This window comes from Thermobia domestica, chromosome 1 (assembly GCF_964235325.1).
Source record: "Thermobia domestica chromosome 1, izTheDome1.hap1.1, whole genome shotgun sequence".
Classification (NCBI taxonomy): Eukaryota; Metazoa; Arthropoda; class Insecta; order Zygentoma; family Lepismatidae; genus Thermobia; species Thermobia domestica.
This window is the reverse complement of record NC_137454.1, coordinates 243,059,777-243,079,374: the sequence shown is the minus strand read 5'-3', so window position 1 is coordinate 243,079,374 and position 19,598 is coordinate 243,059,777. Positions and strand designations below refer to the sequence as shown.

At 37.4% G+C, this 19,598-nt stretch overlaps 1 protein-coding gene across 1 annotated transcript in view; it reads right to left on the bottom strand.

Moving 5' to 3' along the window:
* Positions 1-5,636: 5,636 nt before the first annotated feature.
* The window catches only part of LOC145694846 (peptidyl-prolyl cis-trans isomerase), a 31,319-nt gene continuing 17,357 nt past the window's right edge, over positions 5,637-19,598 (bottom strand). The window contains exons 3-4 of the mRNA XM_081771538.1: positions 16,831-16,967; positions 5,637-6,325 (exon numbers count right to left, since the gene is read on the bottom strand). Coding sequence (XP_081627664.1) covers positions 6,251-6,325; positions 16,831-16,967 — 212 coding nt within the window. The 3' untranslated portion in view covers positions 5,637-6,250. The remainder of the gene's footprint in view (positions 6,326-16,830; positions 16,968-19,598) is intronic.

Here is a 19,598-nt window from a genome sequence, read left to right as displayed (position 1 = left end):
TTGCATCCTATAGAATACCTTTGGGATGTTTTGGAACCCCGACTTCGTGCCAGGCCTCACCGACCTACATCGATCTCTCTCCTTAGTTCAGCACTCCGTTAAGAATAGGCTGCCATTCCCCAAGAAACCTTCCAGCACCTGATTGAAAGTATGGTTGCGAGAGTGGAAGCTGTCATCAAGGCTAAGGGTGGGCCAACACCATATTGAATTCCAGTAGTACCGATGGAGGGCACCACGAACTTTCAGGCAGGTGTCCGGATACTTTTGATCACAGTGTACATTTGTTCTTATTGATAATGCTTGTGCAAGAGTATTTAGATCTCTTGTGCACTGTAAAATGCTAAGCTGAAGAACTTAATTGTTGGATTGGAAATTACTCATGGGGAAAGTCTCTTACGGTGGTGTGAATTCTTACCTTTGTCCGTAATTCTAGGCTAAAGCAATATAGGTAATTGTCTCAAAGCATCGCGAGGTTTCACTCTTTTTATATTAAAAATAATGAAACTTATTAGATTGAATGGTGGTGCTGCGTCGAGATTTGATTATATATTCCGCCAACTTCGTCTGCTTATTGATGTAGTCCTCCGGATTACTTCTTGAACGAAAAGTAATCCAGAGGACCAAATAAGCAAGTCGACTAGACTTTGCGAAAACGTACGAAATATTTCACGTCACACAGGTAGCAATATTTCCTCCTTTATACAAATTAGTGGGTTACTAGGGATACAGTACCGTATTATCTTGTTTACTTCACTAGAGATTTTTAACGTAACACTACATGTAGGGAAAGTTGAGAATTCATTCTGACATCAATTTTGGATTAAAAAAAAAATAAAAACCTTTAATGCGCATTTTTTTTTTTTAAATTTGGAGTTGTCTCGGTGTAGGAAACTGATTAAAAAAAAAAAAAAAAGCAAATGTGGGGTCTATGGGACAATTTATGGTTTGCATGTAGGTTCTACGCAGAGTTGCGCGTCGACATCAGCAAAGTCCACCAGAAGCAGATAAACCAATAAAACCCGACTAATTGTCAACGTACTTGTACTTTTGCACTCATTACACTTCTAACAAACAAACAAACAAAAACAAAAAAACCTGCAAAACCTGTCCACCTAAACGAGCGAAGGAAACCCAAACTCCGCGTGTAGCAAGTAAAACATTCCAACACTGACTTACTATGCCATCCAGGGTTCCCACGCAACTTACAAAAACTAGGATTTTCCAGGATACTCAGGTAAATTTTCCAGGGATATCACTAAAATTCCAAGGGTATTTCCGACAAAATATCTCTCTTCTGAAGTTATATGCAGTTCAGCAGAGTATCATTACATTAATCTTTAGACCAACACATCGCTATGGCAGATTAACTGAGTTTCAACATAATCTTTTCACTTAGCTCCTTCACCACACTTCACTTCCTCTTAGTTTTGCCGATCTTCTCATGCTGTTTGATTTTGCTTTTTCGGCGTATGTCAGCAGATTTCTGTAGTTCATCTGTGTCATCTTAACATTTTCTTTTTGTTCTTCAGCTCCAACAGCATCAGCAACTTTTTTGCGATGACACTTTCTTTGCCTCCTTCTGTTTTATGAATAACGAACTTCCTATGAGCACTTGATGCAGAAGCTAAGAGTTCCTTAGAAATATCTACTTTTGTTACACCACCAACATAACTGACGTGGTCATATATTATTCTTTGAGCTTGGAATGACTTCTGCTGAAGATTTTCGATTTCAATTTCCTTATTAACAGAAAATCCTCATTCAACTGTGGCTTGCCCATGTGATAAGAGAAGAAATTTTCCTGACGAACAAACTTCTCTGAAATACGATCGAATTCCTTATATACACACACACCCCATTGTTTGGAAGGACAACGGTATCAAGAAAATCTCTGTACTCCTTCAGCATATCATCCCAAGAAGACATTCCACCCTCAATTCTATTTAAGTCTGTCAACGTCTTTAAGCTCGTCATTTTCTGACATCTGTATCTGTTCCCATTAATTTGGGATTCAGACATTGTATGGCACGTACTAGTGGGTATGTGATAGGTGACTTTTCCAATATTTTTTTTTGCAATGCAGACAAGAAAAGACCTGCATTGAATCGAATTCTAGCACACGTTTTTCACTGATGGTCTTCTAGTCAGTAACTGATCAAGCTCATGCTGGGCTGCAAATCCATCAATGTTTTTTGGATGAGTAATTTCCAGAATCTGTTATGTCTAATTTCAGTAGCTGTGGAATATTACCAATGCTTTCAACCTTATTATTCAGAATAACTCATTATATTTCGCAATAAATTATAAAGATCATCATAGAGGAAAGGAATCATTGGCTTGTCCACCTGGTACACTAAGAAATTGCCGATGTCCTTTGTGACTGATGAAAAATTGGAGCTTTGCTGTTGTCAGTGGATCCTGAAAGTGGGACGTGATTGTTTTAAAAGAAACTGAGTTCGGGGTATTTGACGTTTTACTGCATCCATCTATAAATTAACTCTTCCTGCATCTGTAGTACTCTCTCGGCAACGGGGAAATTTTCCACCCAACGGTGCCCATGGGAACATGTGAGCCAGTCATTTTCATTAATCCTCCTTTCTAGCAGGGGAATCTTGAGGAAAAAACTGTGCAAACTACTGAAGAGTTCCAACAAATGCCACCCTGTTTTGTTCATTCCTTCTTTTACCGAATTAGGTACAATGGAGCCCACAGCTTCCCACATTTAACAAATGCACTCCTGAAGTCTGTAGCAACTGTTCCTGCAACAAACGATAAAACTTCCAATTGACATTTGGCCCATCCATGGATACCTGAAGAATTTCGTTTAGGTTCAGTCTTTCAACAGTTCTGTAAATCTTCCAGCATCACTTCAGCAGTAGAATGTCCTATGAATGCTCAACCATAATACCGGGTTACCACCTGTAAGTGAAAAAAGTTTAAGTGCATTTGTTTTACGGAAATTACACTGGTCAAAGCACTGTTTTTATTAAGTAAAAATAATAAAAACAGTGCTTTGGTCAATCGTGTATTTCTATCGTATACAGAGGTTGTTTCCGGTCTATGGTGACGAAACCCTGTGCAGCACCACCAAGCGGGAAGAGAAGGAAATTACCAGTCGTGTGGGCACCTTGGATCATTGTGTGTGAGATGTGGTAAGTGCATATCTGGACGAATGCCGCCGTAAATAAATGCTTTTTGGGAGGGCTACATAACTGCCCTTTCCGACGTAAACACTGTGTGCCAGCCTCTTCGAAATTTCGCTGTAGGGCAATTTGCCAAGATGCAGGGCCACCAAATAGAACACACTCGATAGTGGCGACATTGTCTCTCTTACCCAACGTTAGTGTAGTTTGAAAGTCACCATAGATTGGAAACAACCTCTATTTTGTTTTTTTAAAAAAAAACAGTTCGTAATCACTGACATAACTCACAATATAGTTTTAATATAAATCTTAAAACAGAGAAATGTGATTTTCGTCATATCCAATACTTCATTTCGCTTTTATTTTAAAATCTTGGCACGAGACCAGTAATCACTCAGGAACATTGACTAAAACAAAGTTCTGATATCCGTGCAACTAATCTCCTCCAACCTGAATCAAAACCAATCTTCCCCAACTTCGGTAGGACCTTAGTTATACCTCCATATGTTTCTGTTTAGAGCTCAGAACTTTCAGTATAAGTGTCATGAGTAAAGTGCCTCATGCAATTAGTTCCTTTGCTTAATTATGATTACAAATAACTAAGTCGCAATTAATATGGCATAATTGTGTATCACTTTAGCATCGTAACCAAATAACTGATTTCCACTATAACCAAAGCTGTATAAGTTAAGATAATCTATTACCTTTTAAAGTGTCAAAAATGGCGAATATTTCGCGGAGGTGAGCCAAAAGTAGGCTTACTCTAGGTTAAGTACAGCTAGTTTAGTTACTTTTAAAAATAGTCTACACATCATTACGCTTAGAATGATGCGAGTATTTAATAACAAATTGGTTCTGGTATTCAAAACTAACACTAAAATTTTCAGTAACATCTACTTACCCTGTTAATATCCCAAATGCGAACGTGGATATCCATGTTTCATAGCTGTCGTTGAGTTCAAAGTTTCATCAAAAAGCAGAACGTAACGTGGCGCAGACACGTAACCTTGATTTTTGAAATATGGCGCCAAACCAAACACTTAAATATGAACACTTAGTTTCACCACATGAAAACTCCACATCACTGTCAGGGAACAGAGGTAAAAAGGACTCGAAACGTTTTGACAAGAATTGTACGAGTAATGCGATGTCACGACTTTCATTGCCCAAAGTACTTCTGCTCGCAAACAATCGTTGCGTTGTCACCTGAATGGTTGGTGATGCATTGGTGGATGGCAAACTGGCTCTACTAACTTCTTTCCGTTAATTACCTACAGTAGTTTTAGACTGAAAAAAAAAAAAAAAAAAAAAAATGCACTGTGCTGCTTCGGTTGTTTGTCAAAGTCAAATGTTTCTTTCCCGCTACAATACTTCGAATGGCAGCCTTAGCCATGTTGCAAACATCGAACACTTGAGCAAAGCTCACATTTTGCACCGTACTTGTCCGGACCCACAGTCAGTCACTTTATATTTTTTTTTTTCTTCAGCCAAGTTTCACTGAACGTGGATTTACCTTTAGGCATTTTTTTTCTAATTGTTAAGTAAAATAACAAGAAAAGTATCGCTATTATTCAACCACATGAACAAAGCACAATCTATCAAACTAAGATCGCCAGTGAACTAACTGGACATTTCTCTTTCCTTCGTAATGTATATTGCTATGAAGGCGGTAGCACGCCTTTGAGCAGTTTACACGAGAGGTTGAGGAACCGTAAACGCATAGTATACACAATGTTCAGTCTAATGCACTCTCGCTTTTATACAATGTCATTGCAGATTAAGATGTGACGTTGCTTAGTTGTTACTTCGACTACACAAAAAGGTCAAAAACATGATACGAGAAGCAAAACGGTTTTTAAATCAATACACTAAGCACAGGAATCTCTAATGAACACATCTCTCCAGAGCGGAAATGTATTACACTGAACATGGTGTATACTGTGCGTTTCAGTTTACTCAGTTGACTTAGAATGCGGCACTGACAGGGAAATGTCTTAGGTCTCGCAATTTTTATTTCTCAGGACTGCTTTCGTTCGTATTCTATTGCCATGTAATTGCAACTAGTTAGGAAATTGAAAAACTTCAACTTTCCAGGATTTTTCCAAGACAGCAAAGAAATTCACGGATATTCCAGGGTAATTTCAATTTCCAGGGTTTTCCAGGGGCGTGGGAACTCTGGACATCTAGCGAGAAATTCAGAACTTCATTAGTGGCAGGGCATCTTAGATAACACGCAAAGCTGCGCACTCAAGGATTAAGAACGTTGTTAACCAGCTTGATTGGAATTGTAGCAGATTGCATAGAACTATGTGTAGAATATGGACAAGGGCATACGAAAATTAAAACTGCAACATATTAATGGAGGTGATTAGCACGTTACATTTATCCTCTCTTCGAAATCAAGAGTGAGCAAGACGCTAACAACTCCCTACAATCCTTTACTCCTGCAAAGTAATTCAGGTGTAAGTAAACAATTCATAGAAAAACAGAATCTGAACTTTGAAAGAATTTTATTCTTCGATTTATATTTCTCCAGCAAAATGTTCAAACATGCCAATAAAAATGGAACAAACTTGAAGGTGAAAAATGCAGTCGATAGATAGGTTTAAGTAATTTTAGGAATGATAGCACAAAAAATAAACATTGGGTAATGATATGCTTTAAGTCCCTTCATGATCGTAAGTGCTAGATCTAGAAGATCAGAAAAAAAAATTACTGTTCCGAACATTTATTTCATTCTACGTTAGTTACAACACACAAATACATGCTTGAATATATCAAAACTACTTAATCTGAAAACATTTTTAAAAAGAGGACCATGAAGGGTGAATTACCAGTTCAATACTAGTCCTTCCACAGACTGATCTCAACACCAAACACTTAACCCACAACAGTGGTCAACACTTTCACTGGCATATCACCACCCATTAGAGAAAAAAAATCAGTGAACGGAATGGCGGGCTGGAAATGCTGTGAAGTTGTCACATTACACTGCCAATATGCCAAGATATATATCACTATGGTCCCTTGCCCTTGTTTGATCTAAAAATTATCTTGGACTAAATCACGATACTGTGACAACTTTCCATCACTTGCGAACAGATGAATTACTGCAACTGACCAGAATCAGCCACAACTATCTTCTTGGATGTCTTACCACTCTGAGAACCATATCCTTCAATCTGAAACAAATTACATTCAAATGAGTCGAAATATGTTACAAATCACGAATAAAATGCACTATATTTCCTCAGCATGTGTTACGCTCTACATTCTATTTATATGGTGTTATGGTAGTACGTTAATGTAAAAATTTGAAAACTCCTGCTGTATAAAATTAGAGCCAATCTTTCGAATACAGTGAAACTTCTTTTCTCTATACAGTAAAACTATTATTACATCTTTATTGAACTATTTAACCAAAGAATTACACAGCTTCGTTAGATGAACATACAAATTGTAAATATTTGAAACTACACTACGGGCTCGAATAAAATGAGTTCCGTTGAGTAGTTTTAAAATCGCACTCAAAAAACTTCGTTCCAGTTTCGTGTAAAAAGCCCGGAAGGCTTTTGTTGGTATCGTTCTACAGCCGTCGTAAGTCTTTCGCTTTTTAAATTGTTAAGAGCCCAATGTATTCAAAAATTAGAACAGGCAAATACTACTACTTTGTAATTTCTCATTTACAATTAACGAGGTCCGAATTTGAAGTGAACTTGTTTATATATTTTCTTTCCTCTGTAATAAAATCTTTAGAATACTGTCCTGTAATTTTTCCTGAAAATTGGGACCTTAAATAATATTAAAACATTTAAAAGAAATGAAAGATCCCTGAAAAAGCTTAATTCCACGTTATATTGCTCATGACTAAATATTAGCTCGAATTACTTTCGCAAACCACGAAAAGGAACAGTTTTTAGTCTACTACCACCATAAAATAAATTTAGTTTAGTGAAAGCTGTATTTGCTGTAGAACGTAACTAAAATCTGCAAATTTACCATTCCCCGCAAACAAATTTCACAATCTTTTGGTACTGAACTCGGGAATAATACTGCAGCATTTACAGATTACGAGGATATGAACAAATTGAAAACTCAAATTATGAAGTCAAAACCAACCCTGCATTCCCCTCATTTGAATGTAGATAAAGTTTTCAACCAGGCATACTGTCTGAATAAAACATCAGGAGCAAAAATTGCAGTCAAGTTCGTCAGTCAAAGTGTGTTGAAATGAGGGATGGATGAACCAAGTTCCTTCGATACTGCATCTCAAACACCAACTTGGCGCGAAGTGTCAAGGCAAATACTAACGAGCCTTAGGGATGGTGGTGGTGGGTGTGTGAGTTTGGGGCCACCACAAGCCTTAGGCATACCAACTTAACAAGTGGGCTAAGGCGCGTATATACTGCAGTAAGGTTGGGGGTTCGTAATCCAGACAAGGAAAACTTGTAAGCCTCCAGGTATCAAGAAAAATAATATTTACAAGCCTTAGGGATGGTGCTGGTGGACGCGGAGAATTTTGGAGTCACCACCAACCTTAGGGCTGGAAATGTCCCGGCGGTGAAACTCGGAACTCAGCAAGTTGCAGTATTAGTTTCAGATGCAGTGGCCAATGAGCTTTGCTGCACTTTACACACTAGTATTTTGTTCAGATTTCAATGCTTTTTGTAGTTCACCTTATCAATGTCGTACATTGGGATTCCACAATTGTCGCATATTGTTGAATTGAAATTTCGGATTGTACATTTTTAAAGGAGTCAATGTGCCACATGCAATATTACTTCCCAAGGGCTCTCCCACCGAGAATCGAACCCAGGACTCCGTACACCTCAGGCGCATGTACTAGCAATTAGACCAGCGGAGAAGGCTTCTTCCATTAAATATATCTGAGCTATGGCCAAACAGACTAATTCATTTAACCAAAGTAACCAATTGATCACCTGATTTTCATTACTTAAATAAGAAGTTTCAACAGGCGCCCGATACCTCTGATACTGAATTCTCGAAGATACACACACCATCCGACACGGTTGGAGTTTCAACATTGCATCGTGCTCCGTCCTTCCACATCGCTGTATTGCGGCTTACATGGCACGCAAGTTGCGCAGTTTCACACTGCCTAGGGTCATTTCCCTTCAAAAATTTTATTTATTCATTTAATACCAATGAATGCGACAAAGGAAAACACTCAATGAAAAACAAAAGCTTTCCTTGTCTAGGTTCCAAACACCAACCTTACAGCAGTACATAGCGCACTCGACCATTCGATCTATCGACATCACTGCGCATGTGTTCAATAATTTTTTTTCCCCGATTTCCGATAGATAGGGGTAGGAGTTTCTCGCAAATTGCGAAATCAAAAGTTTTCCGACAAAGCCGAGAGTTGGTTTTTCAACTACATCAGAGTGAGTAATGTAATAGACTGAAGTCTTAAAATGCGATAATTGACATTTTGAGCGGATATGCTGCAAAACGTGACAAATTGCGAATTTATAAAAACGTCAAATTCAGCTGTTAAAATACAAAAGTAAGTACAGTTTTCCAAGCAATGTTTTCCTTTTGCAATTGGCAACGCTGACTACTACTACCGTTTGAAGTTCATAACTGGTAGTTGTGGAATGTAGAACACTTAACATCGTGGTAATATTGTTTAAAAGATGCGGGGAAAAGTATTTTAAAGTTACATACTTTGAGGAAAGGAAAGCAAGAACTGAAATTTATGAAAGCCTTGGAAAATTATTTGTTCCCTTATTTGTTGGGTGCCTCTCAAAGCCCGATAAAGACTGTGCAAACTTTGTTCACATGCCAAGATTTTCAAAGGAAATTGCAATACGGTAGAGCGTCGATTATTCGAAGTAATTGGGGGACATGGGTGTTCGGATAATCGAACTGTACATGTTTATTTGCCAAAAAGAAGTACTGTACAATAAATTTATTCATAAAAAGAAGTGTGCTGATTGTTGAAACACAGCGACTGGCGGCTTGGCCGGTCAGCAGCGCCTTATGAAGGCCCCATTAGAAGCAATGTTCCGCCAGCGGTGGCTCAGTGCGGCGACTACTGTGGGAACTTGGTTTGGGAGTGAGGGGGACGATGGACGGTAGGGTGGGAGAGTAACAGGTGCGAGCGAGTACACAGTTCGGTTAAGCGGTCGTTCGGTTGACCGACGTTCGGATAATCGACGCTCTACTCTATATGAACCTTTGTATGTTTATTTCCATAAGAGTTTGAGGGAAGTTGTGATGCAAAGTAAAGATGGATATTTTACTTGCACAGGCAACCAAAGGGGAAGAAAATTTGAATTTCAGTAATTTGTGCCCGTTTGAAATATGGCTTCCAATACCGAATACAGATTTTTTTTTTCTTTCGAAATACAGTTTGGTAATCAGTGATAGAAGGCTACAAATAAAAGAATGTGTAAACTTGCCACATGCTGCACTTTCCATCAGAATAAAAATTTGCAGACGAGATATACAAGTTACTGCGCTATAATATTGCTTGCATGTGTGTTTTTTGGTGTATAGCTAATACAATAGAGTTTTGTGATTGCAATCGTGTACTGTGCTAGTGTATTTTAAGTTTTTGTACTTTTAAAAATAAATAATTTGTTGTTAGTAACTGCATAAAGAATAACTATTGTTCTAAGTAGTATTACTGTTTATTATTTACACTGGACCTATATTAGAGTTTGTAAAATAATTTACTTAGCGACAAAATGAGAAATTTTATCTCAAAATGCGAAATTTAATTTCAAACTGCGAAAAACTCCTGCCCCTACTGATTGACTATAGCACATTACTGAAATTTCAGACTGTTTCCAAACTTATAATGTACCTTTTAAGCAGAATTTCACGTCTATCTCATTGGAAACTAACTAATCACTGATGAGTCGATGAATCACAGTAAGCCTGAAAACTGCATATTTTAGGGGTTTAGTACTACAATATGGTTGAAGCTAGGGACATGAAATTTAGAATGAGCACATTTCTAATATCTGCTTAAATTTTGAATCTCATTTCTACATTTAATAGTTTATTTTTACGGAGTCTCGAAATTGGCGAATTTGCCCAAAACTTTTCTTCTTGTATAACATGCTTCCGGTAGTGCAAACCCCTTGTTGTTTGCTGACAAATTTTCTTTGCGGAACTGACTGCCACTCACTACTGTGAATGTCTATTACTATGTATGAGGGGAATTTGTGACGATTTTTTTCTTTTTTTTTTTAATTGTCCCGGGAAGTTCCTTACCATTACACAACTCGCAAACGAAGGACAGCATCACGATCTCTTGTAGAATTTACAGCCATATTCTGTTTCTGTTGCAAGTTCCCAATGATTGGCTCACTTTCAGATTGAAAAAAAAACATGACAAACAGAAGACCAAGTTGTTAGTGTTATGGAGATCAAATCTACCATGCAAAGAACATTTCGACGTCAATATAATCATGATCCTCCCAAACTTCAAAACAGGTGAGCAGAAAACTTCAGGAGAGCTAACTACGAATGACCTATCGCGGAATATAGCAGGGAACCGTTGTAAATTATCTGAGTGGCAATACATGTAAACAAAAATGTCATACCTCGCGGAACATACAGGTATTAAAAGATTCAAATTGCCACAGATCTGAATTCCATATTCCATCTGCAAGTATAAATAGTCCATAGTTCGAAACTACTATCCTTTGTAGGCCTCAAACTAGTGCACTACTCAAATTTAATACTCAAATCCTAATTCTAAATAGCTCTTACTAGAGGCATAAATTGCAGAAGATAAATTTGCCTGGCCTGCAGTGTTCTTTTGCACAAATTATCCCCCCCCCCCCCCAATAAACTACTACAGTACGAGGAAAGTAATAATTTCTACTTTCACGCAGGCAAAACAAGTACACACACCTTTAATAGAAGGTAAAGATATTACAAAGTTACGGATTAGTATCAGAACCGACGATAGATTTTATATAAAGAAATCCCAATTTTACCTACACATGGAGACCAAACGTGAAAGAAAAAGGCCAGCGTCATGAAATTAAAGATGCTTCATGAATACTAAACGTCAAACTAGTTTCAGGAGAAAACAAGATCACTAATTTTAAGATACGGCTACAACGATGAATGGAATTAGGATTTCAGAAGAAGCCCCATCTAATGGAGAAAAATGTCACTGAAAGACTAATTTTCAGGTTTAGCGTCATTTCCAAGTTCTACTCTCGAATGCATTCTAAGATTTTACGAGCTTCGAAAATTATTTTCCGACAATCTATTTAACGCCTAAGTTGCAGGTACCTCAGAAAACTTTTCGAATCACACATTTAACATGAAAACTTCAAGACTATCCTGTTCATATTAAATTAGTTCATGGTTCGCATGTCGTAAGCGTCAGAATGAATGTTACAAAATGTCACGGATGGAAAATTAGTTGTTTCCCTTAGTAGGTGCTGGTACTTGCATAATATGTACACTTCAAAATCCTTAAAATGTGAGAACAACGCACTAGAAAGGGAAAGATTAGTGAAGTATTCCCAACACCTTGTCTGCCATTTGAATTAATAAAATAGGAGCTGAATATTTCAAGTAGAAAACACTTCGATCAAAAAACAAAGATTTCTTTATCAATGCACCTAAAGGTAATTCTACAGTTGTTCCGATAGCTGTGCATGTTCAATTCATTCTTTGTGTTGGTAATCCACTTTTGAACCTGATTCCAATTCCACTGGCTGTTTTATTTATATTCTATTTTATATATATATATATATATATATATATATATATATATATATATATATATATATTACAACGAGATACTTTGTATCGTTTAATAATTACCTGTACCTTGGGCAGAAAGTGCTCATACTCAAGCACTATACTTGATGTAATGTTAATTTAAAAATAACAAAAGAAGAATGTTTTTAATATATGTGAAGAAATATACATTATTGTATAATTCGTTGCTATGTAGTTGTTTTTAGATACCTAGTCAACATGTATGTTTGCAAGACAGTTTGAGTGAAAATACGTTAAAAGAGTATCAACTAATAAACCATTTAATACCGATCATCGACTTGTAATTTCGATAGAAAAGGTGAGAATAATAGTGTATATTATTATTGAAGATATTTTTTATGTGTAAACAATTATTACCACTCAAGATTTACTTATATCATTAGCCGAACCAGGTTAACGACTACCTTTGGTGAGTCGTTGTAATATATATAAATAAAAGACTCGCTTGCTTTCTTCACAAGTTACGATTCAGAAGCCGCTGACAGTTCGTATCCGACGATTTCCCAAAAATTCAGAAAACTAATGATCTGAACATTCTCTTTTCCTATTGGAAGAGTACGTAGATGGTACTAAAACAAGGACAAGTTTCTTCTTCCCAGGGAACGAACCTAAGGCTGATGTCACGGATTTACCAGGTGAAAAAAAAATTCATAACCATTTGAAAATCATTTCTGGCATGGGTACCCCCCCTCCACCCTCTGTAGACTTCGAATTTTTAGGACCATAGAAACAAGGAGTAACAAAAGTATTGCAATTCAGAACTTAAGAACTCTGGTTTACCAAAACTAACATTTACCATGTCGATGTGTCAATCCACGATGAACAAAAAAAAAGAATACCCATGAATCAAATTGGTCAGGATTAAAGGGTCAAAGGTTACGAGGCAATATTCAACCGGAAGTGAAACTTACCAACTTTGTTTCCTGCAATCGATTAAACGTCCCTCAAAGCAAGTTTGATCTATATCCTTTACTGAACGTGGAAGCTATATAAATTCATTAACTTTCGGTTTCCATATTCATCCTACTGCTCAGATCAAGGCGTGTTAAGATTTAAGCTTAGCGTCCCGTTCAGCAGCGAGGCTATGAGACGTGGACCTACAACGTAGAATCCCAACCACCTGAGCTCACGCCGAGAATCAAACCCTGGTCTCCCGTGCCAAAGGCGCGTACCTACATAGCACGAGGGAGCTTTCGCACATACTAAACTTATTTTTTCGAATCTATTTGCGTTCTAAGATTAGGTTTCATCTCTACCAACTCAAACCGAAAGTTCCAGATATAAACCACTCTCGGGTCTAACGTTGATCGCCACAGATAAAAATCTTAATAGAAAACGAGAAGCTGTTCCCTGTAGAGGGAAATCTACAATTTCAATTTCAAGGTAGCTAATAGATAAGAGGTTTTCTGCAATCTATTACACTTCCAAGAATGTATTTGGTCTTCACTCAATCTCCACAACCGGATAGCAAGGTATATAGATGAATCAAGCCCACTACCCCCCCCCCCCCCCCGCAAAACAATTAGCAGTTACGACAAACAGTTAAAACTGCCAGCGAGTGCATTTTTCTTGATCTATTTCCAGGTTACACTCCAATAGTCACTGCTGTAGCCATAATTCATTTTGAAAATAGTTCGTGAACTTTGAAAAGCGAGGGGCTGTTTAGGTAACTGATTTTGATCCATCATTTTGTAAAATATTCTCCTAACCGTGACTTCGAGGTTACGATTACGTTCTTCGTACTGTACATTTAACTGATGCATAACCGATATCCTTAGACACTGCGACAGTTTGTTAAATTCATGTAGATTAGATGAGCTAATTTGTAGATTATTGAACTAAACCTGGTTGTTCCACATTCAATAAAGTTGAACACTGCGTATGTGTTTCCGCAAGTGAATTCGCCGGTAATATGCTGAAGCTGGAGGGATCGGTCCAACATTTGTCGCACCGAGTATTTCGGCGTTAGCAGACACTTGGAAGTAAATTACCAGCACGTATGCATTGATGGTGCCAGAAAATTTCATACCAATGTCTTTAATGACACCTTGGGATTGGAAACTCGTTAGAACTTTTAAACAAAGAACCCTTCATCGTTTTTAACGTTTTCAGGAATTTAAAGCCGCTGTAGGAAGAACGCTTTAAGTTCTTTGAACCTTCCTAAAAGATAAATAAAATTACACATACAAGTGCGAAGAGTCCTAGTGTGCTTTACAAGAAAAAATTGGCTGAAGGAAGTTTTTAAAGTGTTTATGTTAACTACGCGACATGCTCAGTGGCCAGATGAAGTTCCGCAATCAAGTGAATTGTCGAAACCTGTAAGTTTTGCGTGACTACTACAGAAACACCGCATTATGATGGAAATGCAATTACTGAAAAGCCGGAATGGTGGTGTTCCAAATACTTCCTTGCAATTGTAACAAATATGATACAAGTGTTTTGCAATTCTCATGCGATTTAGTTTTGTAAACAGTTCTTTGTTAATACATTGTTCAAATATACTTTGGTAAACTATTCCAAGTTCTTTTTACACTAATACTGTTAATATTCTACAATATAAAGTTAGGACAATGTACAGTCCGCAGCAAAAAACCTGCAACATGAGTAAGGAAGTTTATTGTGAAGCTACGAAGTCTACTGCTCCAAAATAAGTGTGCAGGGAAGGATACCGAGGTTTCTCCTGGCATGATTCGTGCCACTTAGACGTTATGTAGATTCCCTGCGCTGTTAGGCGTACTTTCACAAATTTACATGCTCATGTTCTTTTGTTGCAAGTTTTTTGCTGCGGACTGTACAACGAAAAGATCACTATATTGGAGAAAACACATTTTCAATTTTTATTCTTTAAATTTGGTATTTCATGATTTGGTATATTTTACCTCTGAAGTCCAGACTTAATGGACAAAAGTCATTGAAATTTTGCACCATGCAAATATTGGCAGGGAGACTGGCATACTGAAGCCACAAGGATAACCTTTTCCACTACGATTTATTTTCTGAATGCTGATAATTGAAGTCAAAATGTATTATAGATTTATCATTATATAACTTTCAAAACATCAATATATTAACCCTACGTGATGATACAATTAGTTTAAATTTTATGACGAGTGTAGCTAGTTATTGAGCGATTTGGCAGCGGAAGGCCATGACGAGCTAGACTCGTCATTTCAGTGCAAGAGGTTAACAGTATCGCCAACTCAACGTAACGTTGCATTTTTTCAAATGGAATTACATCAGATTATTACATATTTTACATCTGATGTGAAAAACTACCGCACTTGTTATGCAGTATTTCAAACTAATGCTGTAGCATCAAAAACGTACAAATCGAATGCCTCTACGGAAGTAATACTGCAAATAGACTGAACAACGCAACATCCGAAGTACTTTGGTGTAATACTGTCATAGCCCAGATTTAGAATGAATAGGAACAAAGATGCAAGGGACTGAAAATTTATTTTCAAAAGTATTTCGAAAAACCGCACAATACGTACCTCATGCAATTGCTAGATGGTTTTACATAGACTAAGATCAAATTCCATTTATAGTAATTTTATCTCTAACTGTTCTGGAAATATAGTACAAAAAATTTAAAAAAAATAAAATTAAATTAAAAAAAAGGTATAACTGCTTAAACTTATGTAATTCCAACAACCTGTTCGAATTATACCTACCAGAAAGTATTACTGTTTTTTTTTTTAATTTTAAAATTAGGCTATTTTAAGCAATATCAAATTTCACTTTTTCATATCTCCCGACTGGTTTGAGATATTAAGTTATGACCTATGTCTACTGAACACTTATGATGTAATTCGATATACTTATCTGAACATTCTTTTTCAAAATAAAGTCCTTAAGAAAAAAAAAAAAAATCACCGAAATTTACTGTATTTTTTCGAACTAAGTCTTGAACTAGTATTTCGAAGTGCTCTGCATGTGCATTACTCTGCCCGTCTCACTTGCGTTATTCGTGTTTCAAAACATTCCAAGATTCGATTAGATGTTTGATATTGTAGCGTCCTATGTAACATTTCATAAGTATGGTATTGCACGTTGCAATTTTTCCTATTACATGCAATTTGAAATATTTAATGATCTAATGTAGTGTCATTTGGAAATATACAACTTCATGTTGGGTTAACAATTTTATTTATGTTAAACAAGGTCCTGTCGATATTTGCATGGTACAAAATTTGATAGTTTGATAATGTGAATCAAAAGTAGTAGTTACTAAACTAGTATTTAAATAGACTTAATGTAAAATACCAGTTATAATGAACACTATTACAGTACAACCTTAAACCCTATTCCGCCTACTTTTTGGTTCAGCCTGAGAAAAATTTATGCTTATAAAGAATGTTTTCACTTAATAAGTATTGACACCAGTCGTTTCGCGTTCATTTTCCGGCAGAAATATTTATTTTTGTAACTTCCTGAACTTACGAGGTTTTATTTGCAATCCAGCATGTGCCATATGGCCTATTGATCTTACAGCCTTCAATACTAGAGCACTTCAACCGATTACAAAACTACAGCTCTTGAGAACACTTCAGAATATCTAGTTTTCGTTTATTTATTTACCATGAGTAACAGATTAAACAGTTTCGTGTCGGGAATGTTAGTTATGGAGTTTTAATTACTTATGCATTAAGTCTCATGATGCTCCGAAGCTAAAGATTGGCCGAACGAAGAAAGTGGGAAGAACCTAAGTCGCGCACTGTCCACTACAAAGCCCCACGAAGCTAATTGGGATGAAACTAAGGGCCCTATGCATCAGACGTGATCGCTCTACTACTGAGCTATGCGACCCCAGGAAAACAATTTCCAATAGTGATATCTACCACCACACTGTTATGCCCCATCCAATTTAGTGTGGAAACTAATAAAGTTAATTTCAACAACTTACCTTCTTCACAACGTCCATGCCTTCTACAACTGAACCGAAAACTACATGCCTGTTGTCAAGCCAACTTGTTTTTACTGTGGTGATGAAGAACTGGCTGCCGTTAGTTCCTGGACCTGCATTTGCCATAGACAGGATTCCTACGAAAAGTACGAAGCTTTATATATAGTTAACATTTACAGTTACCCAGCACATTCAATACTAAAAAAGTATTGGCAAAAACATTAAAACTAATTTATTACACAAAAACATTTCAACATTTAAATCAGTTTTTTTATTACTTCAAACTAAGATTCTTAATTTGTTTCAATTTATTTAGGTTATATATGGTTAGAAAGTTAATTTGGCCTTAACGTCCTCGTGCAACAGTAGGGCTATGACGGAGGGGACCCACAGCTTAAAACGTGATCCGAATCACTACTCGGTGGTTTGTAGCCGAGAGTAATAATCTTCCACCTGGACTCATGAGTGCAAAGGTGACTAGTCCCTGGAGGACACCTGATGAGTTTTACTGATCCTGCATAGTTATGAATATTTTAAGACTCACTTCCGGAAAACAAGATAACTGCACAAGGAAATCACTCTAGAGTTACATGCACTAATACAATAAATTGCCAATTTCAAGACTAGAATACAGATCTAATTAAGACCAAGTTAGCTCAGCGAGTCAGAAATAAAGCAACTTAAATTTGCATATTACAAAAAGAAATGAGTTATTTGAGTTCACTGACTGAACCACTCGTGCAATTTTTTTTCCTTTGCAGTAAGTCATTTATTTCCCCCCGGCTTGTGTAATGAAAAAAATATCAGGAATACGAAACTTTTTTTTAAAGGCCGTATTGACAATGCTTATATTCCAAGGCCGCATGAGTTTTGAATAGACCTAATTTGATATATGGAATTACAGTTATATTTCTGGTACAGTTCACGTTTTCCATATAATTCAGTATTTTTCACAAGCCCAGAGGCTGCATGTGGAAACCACTATGAAGTTTACAACAATGAGACATTATTCCTTATTTTTTGGTTTACATCATTAAAAAACGCTTGGTTTAACTCAACCGTGTTAGAAACTACAAGAATGAGTCATCAGTCTTGCAATATTTCCACAATCCAAACAGCAGGTGCGTGTATATGCTGTGACCGATCGTAGGTACAAGATCGAATTGATCCAGTAGGCAGTGTGACAACCGGACTATAACACGGAGGCTGCCACTCCGTCAGTTTTTAGTGGCATGAAATGAGAGCTCAACGTCAGTTATGTGCATTGTTACTGTATGAGTTCAAACTGTCATAATGCTGCAGCAGCAAGCCAAAACTTATCATGCGAAAGGGAAAGTGCAATGAACGACAGCATTCATGCTGGCTGTAAAACTGTCGAAAATAAGTCAGGGTTTGGCCGTCCCGGGTAAGATTCTCAGGCCACTGAGGAAAATTATCCACCAGCATACGGTGATTGTCAAATTAATTTGGCACGTTCCAGTCTACTATAGTGTGTCACCTTCAGAAATTCAAAAACCCATCAGGGGGTACCGCATTGTGCCACATGAATTGACCCGGCTCAATTCCACGAAAGGGAACGTGTGTCGACAACTGCTAAAAGATCCGCGTAATTAGTTTTCTGAAACTTGATAGTTACATGCAACGAAAAGTATTTTCTGAAATCCAAACGCGCAAAAAGTTATTGTGCACGGACTGAATTCCAAAACAGGTCGTCAAACAAGGTCGACCAGTCAAGTGTGATTGAGGTAATTCTTTTAAAGTTAGTTCCCAACGTTTGTACAATCAATGCATAACCATTCCGAACCGTTTGAGCGGATGTATGCTGCAATATGCCAAATATACTGTGAACCGAAACTGCGTCCTGCTGCAATAGAAATAAAACCAAAGTTGGCTCGAAAAATTGTAAAAAGCAAGGAAAATGAAATCTGAGTTTTTACGTCCCACGGTTATGCCGGTTAGGCTAAAGGAGACGGTGATGATGAGTAATGAATGAAATGGTGGAATGAAGAAAGTGGGAGGAAACGGGAGAACCCCGAGAAAACCCACGCACACGGTGTTTGTCCACCACAAAGTTCACTTGGCGGGAGCAGGGTTTGAACCCGTGACCCCAAGCACCAGAGGTGAACGCTCTACCACTGAGCCACCGCGGCCCCCTGTAAAAAGCAAGGAGTTTATGGTATCGAACTGACACCACACCCGGTTTATAGTCCTAATCTTGCCTTTTCAGATTACTACCTGTTTCAGTCCATGGTACGCTTCCTGAAATCACTATGCTTCACCAACCAGGTAGTGATGGAAATAGGAATAACTGAGTGCCTCTAAGGACAAGACGTGGTATCTACGAGGTGACCGCGCAGATAGTCAAACATGAGGAGCTCTACTTTGAAGGTTAACCTACTCCTATTATACTGTAATAAAACTATTTTGTACTAGATTACAGCCTTATGACTAACCCTTGTCTTGAAGGCAAAAATAAAAAATATGCCGTTTCAAAAAGAATATACGTATTACGAAGAATTATTTTGTCCAAACTATCGATCTCTGCGCCTCGGTTCGGCTATTGGAGAAACTAATACATAATTATATTAATAGCCGCTAGACGTCAGTTTTATTCTGTTTTGCTTGGTAACAGTCATATGCTTAAAATGGCTACTCCGCAGCAGAAATCATTTTGTGTTCTCGAGTTTGCGAAGTGCAAGTCCGTGTTTACAGTGCAAAGAAGTTTCAGGTTAAGGTGCCAAATTGATCCTCCGAATGGGTGGAACATT